The 14,887-nt window shown below is 41.5% G+C and overlaps 1 protein-coding gene across 11 annotated transcripts in view; it reads right to left on the bottom strand.

The window, feature by feature from the left end:
- Positions 1–14,887, bottom strand: part of ptprfa (protein tyrosine phosphatase receptor type Fa) — a 273,794-nt gene that overhangs the window by 163,980 nt on the left and 94,927 nt on the right. For all 11 annotated transcript variants that reach the window (XM_034530507.1, XM_034530506.1, XM_034530510.1 and 8 more), the window contains exons 3-4: positions 14,385–14,530; positions 4,740–4,881 (exon numbers count right to left, since the gene is read on the bottom strand). In XM_034530507.1, the coding sequence (XP_034386398.1) occupies positions 4,740–4,881; positions 14,385–14,530 (288 nt within the window). The remainder of the gene's footprint in view (positions 1–4,739; positions 4,882–14,384; positions 14,531–14,887) is intronic.

The following is a 14,887-nucleotide window of genomic DNA, read 5'->3' as shown; positions in this document are numbered from 1 at the left end:
CTAAATATCAGTAGAGAAAGAAGTGATTTCATATCGAATTTTTGGCCAGTTAGGCATGAGGTAACAGTTAGAAGTGAGGTAATCAATGTGACCTGCATGCATCTGCAGAATCACACAGTGTAGACCCAAATATATTTGGTTTAGAAGTTTGGTTTAGCTGCATCATAACTGCACCTGTCATTAATGTTCTTGGAGGAAACAGATCTATGGACTGAACTCTTCTTTAAAACAGAACATGATATTGCATAAAGACTCCAAGGTGGCCCAGGCAGGAGTTGAGGGGAAAACTAGAGCGAAGATGAGAGCCAACGGAGCTGTGCTGCAAGTGGAATCTCAGTTCTGATGGTAGCGCTAACTCGGAGAAGGGCCGGTCTGATAACCTTCACGACTCCCCAGTATGACAAGGCCACCGGTGGAGTAGGAGAGGTCCAGCAGAGCAATCAGTGAGGCAGCAGGGATCCTGGACAAGGTGGCTATCAACCAAAGTCACATGGACGGATCTCTGGCAGGCCGAATGAAGTATATCAAGGTCCTGGTCAAGGCAGTAAACAATGTCCTGCCCAGTGGAATCTCCGGTTGGCACACAATGCTCTGACAAGGGGACGTCCTGAGAGGCTCTAGTTCAGGGCCGGGGGACACTGTGTCATGACCGGGTTCTAAAATAATTTGCAGAAGCCTGAGAGCAGCATGAGAATCAGCCGACAAGATGCCCCACCGCCTTGAGAATCCCCTCTCTGAAGGCAGCTACCAATAATCACAGCAGCCAGGAACCCCTCAGGAATCCTGGCTGCTGTGCAGGCCTGGCATCTTTCTGTGGACCTGGGTGGACTTGGCATCACTGGATTGGAGAGGAGCAGAGCCATTAAGAACATCTCAAGAGGCAGTGTAGAAAGCCTTGAGATGGCTCTGGTGCCATCTGAACACTGGTCATGGTCTGATCACCACAGCCGGGTCGTTGGGCGAGGGTGTCTGATGTGTTCAGGAACATCGAAGACATGTATTTTTATCAATCCTCTGCAGGTAAATAAATACCATGGATTTGAGAATGAATCAGGGTTACGCCATTTGTGGCGCTAACACTGTCCTAAGGGTAGCATTACAAAACAAATACCATGAGGACATTCATACCTCAAACAATGAAAATGCATTGATTCGTTTTTTTATGCGCCAAACTGTTGGTCAAGAAAGTGTTATAGTCAAAAGATACATCTCTGCAGTGTCATACATGCATCACTACTACTTGACTGCTATTTAATATTTAATAGTATTTCAATGAGGGAGAGACCAGTTAGATAAAGAAAGGATGCATGTTTATTGTTAACAGATGATATGAAATGATGAAGTCTCAGAGTCTTTGGCGCTTGGACTCTACAGGGAGATTTGCAATTGAGGGCCGACTGCCCCGATCAGCAACCAGATAGATCCCCCCGTGGAGTCCAGACCTGGTGGTGATGATGAGCTGATAGAATGATGAGTTGATGAATCTGATGGATCCGTGGAGACTGGGCGGAGATGGGGAGGTGGAGGGGTGCGTAACAGCAGCATGAAAGAACTGAAGGTAGAGAGACTGTCATATTTAAACGAGACAGCAGCAAGATGATTGGCTAACCGTGTGATGGTTTCCGTGTGCTTATTAGATAGAGGGGACCAGCTGATCTGCGCAGCTGGTGTCATGATTGACGGTCCCGAACGATGACAGCGAGTAAACAATGAGTGAGCATGTGTCAGAAATGATTGGCAGACGTATGAGGAATAAATGGCAGGCTGAGGGGTATGGTCTTCCTGACTGAACTTACGCAATAGCTTCACTTCTAACTTTGAAAGATTCTTCTCACAAACTATATGCACTAGTTAGGTCCCCTGCCTGGCCCACCTCAATAATCTGCTACCTATAGTACCAGGGCTTCTATGAAACACATCATTCATGATCTAACTCTGACAGACATATGGGGAATTTTAAATCTGGGATTTCTGAAATTGCTCTGCTTTGTCAAATATATATTCTATCAGCAGCTCCATCCTAAAAATATCTGCATCACACATCCAAGGTGCATATTGGTTGATACGTATACATGTGCGTCAGGGCAATGCTTTTTCTGTGTTTTATATTGTGTGCGTTTAATATCGATCTGTTAACAGTGACTATCAACCCCGTCACCGTCTTTTAACAAGAACCAGAGTGGTTTTAGAGGGAAACATTTTTAGTTTGCTGCAAAAAGCTCAGAAGCCTCAGGCTGCTGACAATATCTACATGGCAGAATAAGTATAATGGGTTCCTGAGTGATTTGGAAAAAGCTGCCAGAGAGAGACAGCCCTTTGTGTGCGGTTGTTTGTCTATCAATTAGAGAGTCGATTAAATAAATGTGTTTGGGCTCCATCTCGCTGCTGGCAAAGAACAGAGCTGTCTAGAGACACACCTACAGGACGTTCCCAGCCCAAATCACTTTCAACACATTCCTGCTCAATGAGCACCATTGCACAGAGATATTGGGTTCTGTTTGGGCACTCAGACATCCAACAGCCAAACCCCATACTGACCTTTGTTCCATCACATGGGGAGCAGGGCTCAAAGCCGTGTCTGCTGCAGCGTAGACACTGTGGCAGGCACGTGTCTATGGTAGAGATGCAACCCAGGCAAATATAAAATAAACTGTTTGAATTGAATTTGTAGCAAAGAGCACATCAACTAATTACTTTTAACTGATACTAGTTGGAAAAGCTATTGTGTGGGGCATAATCTGCTTTCTTTAGCCCGATCGCTTTCTACTTGTTTTTGCATCTGTATCACGGGACACAGCACTGGTTTGTGTTTGCCGCTCTGATGCTCTGAGCTCAAAGGGGGCTGAACTGCTGTGGGAGCAGACACTGAAGCCCTGTTCCGACCTGGCACTACCCTGATCCGATCACAAGTGGACAGCTCCAAGTACGTCTGGCATTAGAATGGGTCTCCACGTGCGTCTGGAGTGAACACTTGTGACCGGATCTCCCTTCCCGCTCCAAATGCAAATAAAACAGCTGGCCAACATCAGGAGTTTTTGTTATTATAACAAGCAACTAGTTAAATTATCCCAGCAAACTTCACGGAGAACAATGAGATCAAAACAGAATCCTCATACAGTTTCAACCAAATATTCTCTGGTTTTACGGACTTAAAAACGGTACGCAGTGTTTCACATAATTAGACTCTATTTATGGTAGTAGCCGACTGGGGGGTGGGGGTGGGGGGGACCTCCAGTTCCTTCCGCCACTCTTGGATTCTAGCTCCTTCACCGAGAGGAGAATCTCTCTGTTGCAACTCCAGCGCACTGAGGTTGCTTCTCCTTTTTAGTATTTTACAGCGAGTGGCAACCAGCGTTAAGCGGCTTTACCTAGATTATGAGCTACTTGGAAGCTCTTAAGGAAACCCATTGACAGACCCACTTGTGAAAACATAGAAGAGCGTTGACCTATGTGATGAACCCTGAACAGTCCATCTTAATCCCTGACCAGGAGGCACACTTTTTATTTTTCCGTGTGCGGAAATCTGGTATTATCACAAAGATGAAGAAAGAACACATTAAACATGAGTTGTACAGGTAAGAGACACAAGGAACTACAGGCGCATGACAATGCCAAGTGAATATAAATTGTGCCTAACCAAACCTTAACCACAGCAGATCATACCTTTATATCACCATCATCATTATTATATCAGGCAGTCAAAATAAAGTGCCGCCAGATTAGAAAGGCGTGTGCTGGCGTGTGTTTCTTTCAACGAGAACACTCGTAACCATGACGATGAAGGTTTGTTATTTGCGACAGCTGAGACTCTGGAAACAATTATGTCCCACTGATAGAAGTCCAAGACCAGAACATGTTGATGTGGTTCACTTGGAAGGGCAATGTGAGACAACATATTTAGTCAATTAGTTTGGAGGATATCGCAGCTGTTCTGAATCCTGCTGTTGCAGAGCTGCATGGAGACTTTCTATAACACTCTCTTTCTAGCACTGATGCTGAATACATGTCTGGAAACAACCAGTTGAAGTAGATGGCAGGAAAAACTGTCACCGACAAAGACACACGCACAGGTTCCGTTCCTCCAGTCTGTGCACTTTGAATGTCTGGAGCAGAACAGGCCATTGCATTGTGACTTTTAATTACATTTTTCAATTAAAATCAATGCTTCCAAAGATGCCACTCACTTCAGACCTACTGGGACGGCAATGCATCAGCTAAGGACAAGATTCAAAGTGGTGCTTTTGTGGGATTCTTTGTGGAGACACTCAGTTTTACGGATCTGTTGACTGATCGATTAGTTGATAGTCGAAAGATCTGTAAAAAAAAAAAATTGTTTGAGCGTTTTCTTTGGTCAAGGATAAACAATACAGTACAATTCCAAGTACTGTCTGTCCACCCTCCTATTGGTACTGTACTATTGATTCCAGGGGCCTGAGGAAAGGTTTATGTGGTGGGAACAGGTCACAGCCCTCACTAGAACTCACCCACAACAGCTATCAAACCATGTGCCTTTAACACTGACCCCCTCCAACTGAATAGAGTTAACCTAAATGGTTCCAACTGAAAACAAACAGGCACATGGGAATGAATCAATAAGACTGTACACTGTGCTGTCTGTGCACAGGATGACCAGCTCTAATGTGAGGGCAAAACGGGGTCACGAGAACAAGAACAGCCCTTCAGGTGCCAGGGAGGTGAGGACAGGGGGCCGTGTGGAGCATTAGTGAGGCAGGCCTTACCCTCCAAGACAGTGAGCTTGGCGCTGGTGTTGATCTCTCCCACACTGTTGGTGGCTGTGCATTCGTAGATGGCTTCGTCGCGGTGGGTCCTCAAAGGCTGGATACGGAGCACCGAGCCCGAGCCGTCATCGAACTCTATCACCTGGCCAGACGACAGCAGAGGAGGGTTACAGTCATCACTTGTGACATTTTTATTCAAACGCATGCCTGCTGAGCCAATCTGTGGCAGGCCTAAAGAACACAACCGGGTTGGACTTACGAGGAAGCTTTCCCATTTTCTCCAAGAACAAAAGAGTTTCAAGGTAGATATTTACAAATTCAGATCAAGTCCGGAACAGTTTCCTGATTTAACCCTTTAACAGCCAGCAAGTCCCCTACGAGAGCAGCCCACCAGAATGAAAACAGCCTTTGTGATGAATTTCTACATTCCTTAAATCATGATATTGATAAGCTGCTAAAGGTAGCGAGGCAAAATATTTTTTAAAGGAACAGTTTGAACACTTAGGTAAATACTTCTTCTAAATACTTTGGCAGGTGAGATGAGAAGATGGATATCAATCTCAAGTCTGTGTTTTAATCGTCACCAACTCAACAGAATATTTCAAGGATTTTACTTAAACCCATACTCGCGAACCATGTTCAGTGACGGGCCGTGGGCCTTACTCAGAAAGGCTGTACTCAAAGACGAGTGTGAAATGTAAAGGATAAACAGTCGAGATGAAAAATAAATCTTTGTCTCTTAGCTAATTTATTGGGAAGAGCTCCACGATACTTTGAATGGAAAGTGCCCATTTATCGTAGAACATGATGAGTAAGCCACACGAAAATGATTGTCTTGTCAAAGATTATGAAATCGTATCATGATACACATGCTCGTGGAACAGAGGCTAACTAAGCGCAATTCATTCTTGCATGTACAGACATTTTAGAGGGATTGGTTGTAGGTCAATATTGGTAATATGTTCATATCTCGATTAAGACATATCACGATATAGCATGTTTTTGTATACTCCAATGTGAATTAATTGTTGAATGGACTTGTGCTTTTCTAGTTATCCAACCACTCAAACACTAGATGTCATTCACCCATTCATTCTGATGGCGAGGTGCCCCCTGCCCATCAGGACTAACGGACCATTCACACTACACAGTGTGGCACTTTGGGTCTACACATCAACATGGATGGGAGGAGCCGAGATTTAGCCATGAGTTACATCCTCAATAAATGAAAAGTTCTGAGTATGTTCTCATTTAATTGATACCTTTAGTGTAAAATAATCAGATTTTTGGAGAAAAAAATCTGTATGGGCTTATTGTTATGGATGCACAAATTCATCAAGATACGATTTAGGATTCCATTAAAAGACGATAAATACCTTCCAGCTTTAGATGGAAGGTGTATTTCTCAACTTTTAGTCCGGCTAGTTGTTCCCCTGCTTCCAGTATTTATGCTAAGCTAGGCTAACCACGCCCTGACTCCTTTGTAATTTGTAATTGCACAGCGATGGTTCTGGGATTATTAGAAATATTGAATAAACCACAATATTAAATTGTTCTTAAATAAATGTACTACTCTTATCTCGCTATATAAAGTGAACCACAGATTATGTTCCTAGGGTTGCCAATTTGCATTAATAAATGTTAATACAATGGTCAGATGAGCATGTTAACCACTGAACTTTAGATATGTTTGAAGGAGTATCATTTTTTTAACTTTGGGCAGAGCCATGCTAGCCGCTTTCCGCCTTTATGCTAAGCTAGGCTAACCGTGTCGTGACACTTGCTCTACTTTTGGAAAGAAAGCAGAAAAGCATATTTTCCAAATGTATTGTACTCGAATGACTTTATCGATGCACATGTTCATATTTATGTACCTTTTCAGCAGTCCGTGAAGGGTTCTACATAATGCACTGGCATCCATGTTGCCACTAATGAAGAGCTTTTGTGCAATGATACTGTATATCATTTAATAATTGTAAAACCAATACATTGATCTTATCGACCACAGTGTACACATACAGTAGTGGAATCAATTTGGACTGCCAGTTTCTTGCAATCCTCTTTCTAGCGATGTTACTACATTTAGAACATTTGTTTTAGAAAAGAGATCCCATTACAGTGCTCTGCACTGACTCCCTGTAAAATCAAGAATCACATTACCACTACTTGTGGTTCCTAGAGTCCTAAAAAGTAGGATGGGAGCCAGAGCCTTCAGTTATCAAGCTCCTCTTTTATGGAACCAGCTTCCACTTTCAGTCCGGGAGGCAGACAGTCACCTCATTTAAGAATAGACTTAAGACTTTCCTGTTTGATAGTGCTTATAGTTAGGGCTGAATCAGGTTTGCCCTGGTCGAGCCCCTTGATATGCTGCTATAGGCTTATAGGCTGCTGGGGGACGTTTTAGGATACACTGAGCTCCTATCTCTTCTTCTCTCTCTCCTTATGAGATATCCTGACTAGGTATGTATCGTTTTTGGTTTTTTTCGATACCGGTGCTAAACCGATACTTCTTTTTTTTGAAACACAAAACGACGATTGACGTTTTTAAAGAAAGGCTTTTTTTATTTATTGCCAAGGCACATTTTTTTCTTCAACCTGAACAATATATTAACTGTTTAAAAGTATACTATAAATATAAATAATACAAAATTCATGGCATCACACTACAGCTTCAAACTTTTTAACTTCAACCTATGAACAATCACAACAGTTTACAGTATACTTAAATAAAGATAAAGAAATACAAAACACACACACACACTCTGTAAACTTCAGCAATTCTTTTGCAGAAATATGAGCATATTTGGCTTCTCTGCCAAAATACGACACCTCTCCTGACTGATTGCATGTCCTGCACAGGAGAAAACCCTCTCAGATGGTGTTGATGAGGCCTGTACACACAAGTATGTGTCTGAAAGTGCAGACAATACGCTTCATCCACCACCAGGCTGCAGGGTCTGGTCCTCATGGGTATTGAAGGCAGACTTTTGTAGATTTCAATCTCTTTCTGGACCTGTTCAGTGATGGAGAGGGCACTACCTTTAGTGGTTGTTGCCTGAAGAAGCTCTCGGTCCTCATCCTTGAACAGCTTCTCTAGGGCTGACTTCTTGGCACGAAAAATACATAGAAGTAGTGTTTAGACAAACATGCTTCAAAAGAAATGCATATATATATTTCTTCGTCTTTTTGACGAATTGTATTAATGGAACAGATCTTATACAAATATTGTTTTCACTCTTTTTTTAAAACCTGAACCATGGAGATACCACAGTGGAAAAAGAATGCAGTCCCGTGATCACACATTTGGTCACAGACCTGTGGAGTTCCTCCACCTTGTCTTTTGTTAAATGAATCTTCTTTACCAAGGTGAATGTGGTCACTGTTGAAGCTGGAGAGCCACAAATATAAACATAAATAATGTTAAATATGTACACGCAACAGAAGCATCACTGCACATGCCATCGCTAGTTTCATTAACATTACACTGACTTGCAGGTAGCCGTTTGCTAGTAGCTAGCTAGCTTAAACATGGTTATAATGCCTAATTTATCATTTGTTGTTATTAGGCTTACTTTTATAAATGCAAGACGTTACGGTACTAACCTGAGTTAAGTCTGCTGTTGTCATCATCGGTTTTCACATTTTCAGGGGGACCGGTCTCCCCATTGCCGGTGTCAGGGAGCTCCCAGACTGCCTGCTGATGTGCTCGGCACGGGCTTACGCTTGAACACGGTGCATGCCTCTGCTTTCAAGTGGATGTTGTGTGTTCCAGATGTTTCATTACATATTACGTGTTCCCCCCTTTACATGCAATTATTGTGTTGCATTTTGCGAAATATAGCTACACTTTTGACCGTTTATCTTTCGGCATTTTCTCCCTTAAAAGATTGATGGCTAGCTATGTTGAACGATAGGCTATCGTTACCTGCTGCCAGGGCGGAGTCATCAGAGGAGTATAAAAAAAGTATTTCAATCGACTCAAGCACCGAAAGGAAGATCCGAAATCTGCGTTGTGTTTCGGTCCGGTAGGCACTGGTCGTTTGGGAAGCGGTTTTCGGTTTTCCTTGCCCCTGCTTCCTGCATCCAGTCCCTGGCCTGGATCTGGCCTCCTTCCCAATGGCCCTGCCTCCTTCTTTGTGCCTCCTGCCTAAAGGGCCTGGCTTCATTGGTCTGGCCCTTGAATTTACAGATGTAAGCTATTTGAATGAGTCCAATATATATGATGATGAACGAAACCAAGAAAATGACCCAAGTTGTAATTAACCCGAATTATTATAACCTCAGGACCTCGGAGCCACCGAAAGAGGATGTAAACAGTGATGAGCTTGAGTGGACAACAGGTATGTGAGGGGGCTTTAGGAATGTTGGGGGGTGAAGACTCACAGGTCAGGGCTCTGGACCTGACACCTCCGCCCTACTGTGGTGTGTGTAACCCAACAAGCCGACTGGCAGGAATCACATTCTTGCTCTAATGAAGTTGAGGAGCTGCACACTCTTCCTGCCTTGGTAGGGGGCCCACCTGCCCCACACACAGGGAAGCCATCGGTTTGAGCAACACTTACATAGGTTATTTGTGTCCAGGTCAGCTTGGGGGTTCTGGGAGAATGACCACCAGAACTTTCTTTTTAAATTGTGCAATTTGGTGCATTCTAGCCATTATTCTTATCCCTAGAAAAAGCACCATTGTTTTCATGAAAACTATAAAATAAATATGTTTACCTTTAGTTGGTATGCTATTCCCTTCCTTGTGTAACGTGTAACTGTATATTAGAATTTTTAAAAAACAGAACTCAAATATCTGTACTTTATCTTTATCAAATTATTAAGAATCTACAACCAGAATCTACATCTGCCAGGAACATAAAACACGTTTAAATTCTTGACATTTTCATATTAACAGAATAAGTGTACACTGATCTTTACTAACACAGCCCAGTGGTTAAAGGGTCACACTCCTGCTGGGGAATGAGGAAGCCACTGGCAACTTTGATAAACTATTTTCATTATGAAATAAGAAACATTTCAAATACTTGTGTAAACTGTACAAACACACCTCTGTACGAAATACAGATATAGGCTATAAAACAAAAAAACGTCTCTTGAACTGTAAAATTTAAAATACTAAATAAATAGAATGATATCTAAAAAACTTTAAGTTTAATTACTATTTCATGTTTAATTACTATTTCATGTTTAGTTACTATTTCATGCACTTTGTGCTATCTTTTAATAATGTTCTATGTGTCGATCTTCCTTTTACTTTTCATTTATGGAAAGCACACTGCATTGCCTGAAAATGCCAATTGCTTCCGTTGTATACATTACATGTCATTTAGCTGACACTTTTATCCAAAGCGACTTACAATAAGTGCATTAAACCATGAGTAAAAACTCAGAACAAGAATCGAGAAAGTACAATTTCTTCAATAAAGTTAAACTACAAAGTGCTATCAGTAAGAGACATTTAAGTGCTACTAAAGCGTTTTTAGTTTGTGACGGAAGGTGTCAGCTGTCCTGATGTCAATGGGGAGCTTATTCCACCATTGAGGAGCCAGCACAGCAAACAGTTGTGACTTAGTTGAGTGTTTAGCTCAAAGTGACGGAGCCACAAGCCGATTGGCAGAAGCTGAGCAAAGTGAACGAGCTGGGGTGACAATAGTGTTTTTGCGTCTAAAGACTGCTTGAAAGTAGTGGATATAAGGAGTTGTATAATGAGTGGATATAAGGAGTTGTATACGTATTGGATATAAGGAGTTGTATACGTATTGGATATAAGGAGTTGTATAAGGATGCATATAAGGGGTTGTATAAGTAGTGGATATAAGGAGTTGTATAAGGAGTGGATATAAGGAGTTGTATACGTATTGGATATAAGGAGTTCTATAAGGAGTGGATATAAGGAGTTGTATAAGGAGTGGATATAAGGAGTTGTATAAGGAGTGGATATAAGGAGTTGTATAAGGAGTGGATATAAGGAGTTGTATAAGTAGTGGACATAAGGAGTTGTATAAGTAGTGGATATAAGGAGTTCTATAAGTAGTGGATATAAGGAGTTCTATAAATATTGGATATTAGGAGTTGTATAAGGAGTGGATATAAGGAGTTGTATAAGTAGTGGACATAAGGAGTTGTATAAGTAGTGGATATAAGGAGTTCTATAAGTAGTGGATATAAGGAGTTGTATACGTATTGGATATAAGGAGTTGTATAAGGAGTGGATATAAGGAGTTGTATACGTATTGGATATAAGGAGTTGTATAAGGAGTGGATATAAGGAGTTGTATAAGGAGTGGATATAAGGAGTTGTATAAGTAGTGGACATAAGGAGTTGTATAAGTAGTGGATATAAGGAGTTCTATAAGTAGTGGATATAAGGAGTTGTATACGTATTGGATATAAGGAGTTCTATAAGGAGTGGATATAAGGAGTTGTATACGTATTGGATATAAGGAGTTCTATAAGGAGTGGATATAAGGAGTTGTATAAGGAGTGGATATAAGGAGTTGTATAAGGAGTGGATATAAGGAGTTGTATAAGTAGTGGACATAAGGAGTTGTAGAAGTAGTGGATATAAGGAGTTCTATAAGGAGTGGATATAAGGAGTTGTATAAGGAGTGGATATAAGGAGTTGTATAAGGAGTGGATATAAGGAGTTGTATACGTATTGGATATAAGGAGTTGTATAAGTAGTGGACATAAGGAGTTGTATAAGTAGTGGATATAAGGAGTTCTATAAGTAGTGGATATAAGGAGTTGTATAAGTATTGGATATAAGGAGTTCTATAAGGAGTGGATATAAGGAGTTGTATGAGGAGTGGATATAAGGAGTTGTATAAGGAGTGGATATAAGGAGTTGTAGAAGTAGTGGACATAAGGAGTTGTAGAAGTAGTGGATATAAGGAGTTCTATAAGTAGTGGATATAAGGAGTTCTATAAATATTGGATATTAGGAGTTGTATAAGGAGTGGATATAAGGAGTTGTATAAGTAGTGGACATAAGGAGTTGTATAAGTAGTGGATATAAGGAGTTCTATAAGTAGTGGATATAAGGAGTTGTATATGTATTGGATATAAGGAGTTGTATAAGGAGTGGATATAAGGAGTTGTATAAGGAGTGGACATAAGGAGTTGTATAAGTAGTGGATATAAGGAGTTCTATAAGTAGTGGATATAAGGAGTTCTATAAATATTGGATATTAGGAGTTGTATAAGTAGTGGATATAAGGAGTTCTATAAGTATTGGATATAAGGAGTTATATAAGGAGTGCATATAAGGGGTTGTATAAGTAGTGGACATAAGGAGTTGTATAAGGAGTGGATATAAGGAGTTGTATAAGGAGTGGATATAAGGAGTAAATAAGTAAATAAGTACTTGTGGTTACATCAAGCCTGTCTCCTGAGTTCTAAGAGGATTACAGGTTGGTCTTCTTGGATGGACACAGATGGTTTAAACGGTTTGCTTTATGTCATCTTTGACCACCGATTGTCCTTCATTTAAGATGCTTTTTCTATTGTATCAATGAAAACGTTTGATTTTACTGAATCACATTGATGGAGAGCTGCGCACACACACACACACACACACGCACACACACACACACACACACACACACACAGACACATCAGTTTGAGTAATGCTGAGCAGACAGGTGGAAGATAATTCCTATTAATCACAATGACATGAACCAAATGTCTCCGTCTACGTGGGACTCATGTGGAGTCACTTCACTTGAAGTCATTGGGTTGGCTGGCAGCTAATGAGCCATCCTGCTGCTCCGGAGTCCTGCAGGAAGGCTCACACGGTCCTGTTACACAAGCAGTAACTGTGTGCGGCAATGCAGCTGCGTGTGTGGGAAGACTAGATTCTGGGAAGCTTCCCACAAAGATTCTGCATTTTTTCATGTATAAGAGACTTTGGAAAGAGCTTGAGAAGTCCTGCACCAATGCATTTGTATTATAGAGAAATAGTAGCAGGTAATCAATGACTTGAAATAGTCTTTGCACAATTTTTTTGTCAAACCACATTAGGCAGCTGCAGACAAAAACGATTATTCTAGTTAGCTGTAGACTTGAAACATTGTGAAACAGTTATGTTCACAGTGTGCTTAAGGGTTGGTCATTCCATGATGTACTTCCTGAAAGCCATGCTTTCCAGGAGCAGACTCACATCTCTATGCTCAGAGAATGGACAACACAGGAGACCTTTTACATTACTCACCCCACAATAGTGGATATCCATTTTGACATTTGTTATTGGAAGGAAGCATCGAGGCCTTTCCAACACGTTCTTCTCTCACCTCGCCACATACTGTCAGGACCCTTGGAGACGCTTTCTAACATGCTGGGTAGCCCAGCGCATCAAACTGTGACGTAGACACAGGCTTAACTTTGGGAATTCAAACGAGAACACTTGCTGAGGTTTACAATTACTAAGGTTTAGGGAAACCATCATGATCAGGCTTAAAATAAGTACGAACAATAAATAACTGAAGAAGTGCTAAACGCTAGTGACCGGGCTAAAAACAATAGTAACTCCAGCTAACAGCCAACTTTAGACTTCACACTTAAAGATCCAGACATCTGATGACTAAAATATTTTAATAGTTTAAAAAAATCAGGGTTTCCAGGTGTAGCGTAGAATTATGGCTTAAAAACTGGACAAAATATAAATTAATGACAGCTTCTGGTGGACAAATACATCATCCCTATTCTGAAAAGGAAAACTAGCTTAACCTCTGAACCGCAAAACCCGCCGTTGTCATAGAAAACAATGTTTTCTTGAAACAATCGCCAAAACTACAATGTTTATCCTAGTCTATAAAAAACATAATTATCGTTTTTTTCATCTTTCCTTGAACACATGACGAATGCCACTATCAGAACAAGCAACCAAAACTAAGCTTATAATGATGATATTTCACCAATAATATTTTATTCTACATGTCTCATTTAAAATATTTCTACAAATAACCCATTTGTTTTTAAACAGATCCTGTAAACAACAATAAACTCTGAGCTCCTCAGCGACACAATGAAGCCATAATGTCTGAGACCAACAAAAAACAAATCTGTGTTAACTTTTACAGAGCAAAAAGATGTTGAAAGTAGAGGATGTAAAAATAACACAGAGCCTCCATTTTCTTTACAACATTTGGAACACAGATCGTAAATAATCCATGATTACTGTTAGAAATTTGGTCTGAGGTAAGAGGTGTCATGGTCCTGAAATAAACTTACTATCACACACACACTACACACCACACCCACACACACACACTGGCTTCTCTTCCACTGTTTAACCTGCAGACACTGAACTATGTGCTCACTGTGATGCTGAGCCTCAGGTATTCTAATTAGAATACCGCGACTAGCTTGATTTGCATTCAGTGGTCTTCAAACCGCCGCTAAATGCTGCACAGGTTTCAGTGCAGAGGGGTAATGAGTAAATAGAGCCCCTCATCCTCGCTGCTGCTAAACACACACCCACCAGAGTAGATATGTTGACACACTGCAAGTATAAAAGAGAGCACACAACCTATCGTGCTCCGTCTCTCTTTGTCTTGGACACGGAGAGCTAATGAGCAGCGATGGCGTGAGATACGCTTTCACAGAGGGAACTTTGAGGGCCGGCTCCAGAGCTCGTACCTCAAAGCGCTGAGAGCTGACTTTCTTCCCCTTCTTCATCCAGGTGATGCGAGGTTTGGGCTCGCCCACCGCCTGGCACACGAACGACGCCACTCCTCCCGAAATCCCCGTCTGGTCATCGGGGGACTTGATGAAGCCGGGCATGCCTGAGGGAGGGGGAAGAGAGGAAGTGGTCAGATGGAGAGGCCGGACAGAGAAGCAGCTCCAGGCAAGCTACAGGATTGTTTTTTTCTTGGTTTTTACATCTGCTGTGGGTCCTGCAATAACAACATGCTCATACAAAAAGCTGCCTCACGTCTGGAGCCAGAGCTGGTCAGACCAAATAAAAACAGCCGATTATCAACTCATAATAAGATGCACATAAATCAACATACATTGACTGAAAGTGTGCACTGAACCCATTCGGTACATCACCAAGCTTGGAAAATAAAGTGTTGTGCATGGATAACACTATAAAAGAAGTGGACGTAGTTGTCATGACGTCACCCGTTGGTCTGTGGACT

This window comes from Cyclopterus lumpus, chromosome 4 (assembly GCF_009769545.1).
Source record: "Cyclopterus lumpus isolate fCycLum1 chromosome 4, fCycLum1.pri, whole genome shotgun sequence".
NCBI lineage: Eukaryota > Metazoa > Chordata > Actinopteri > Perciformes > Cyclopteridae > Cyclopterus > Cyclopterus lumpus.
The sequence above is the reverse complement of the archived record's forward strand: the minus strand, read 5'-3'. Positions and strand labels throughout refer to the sequence as shown.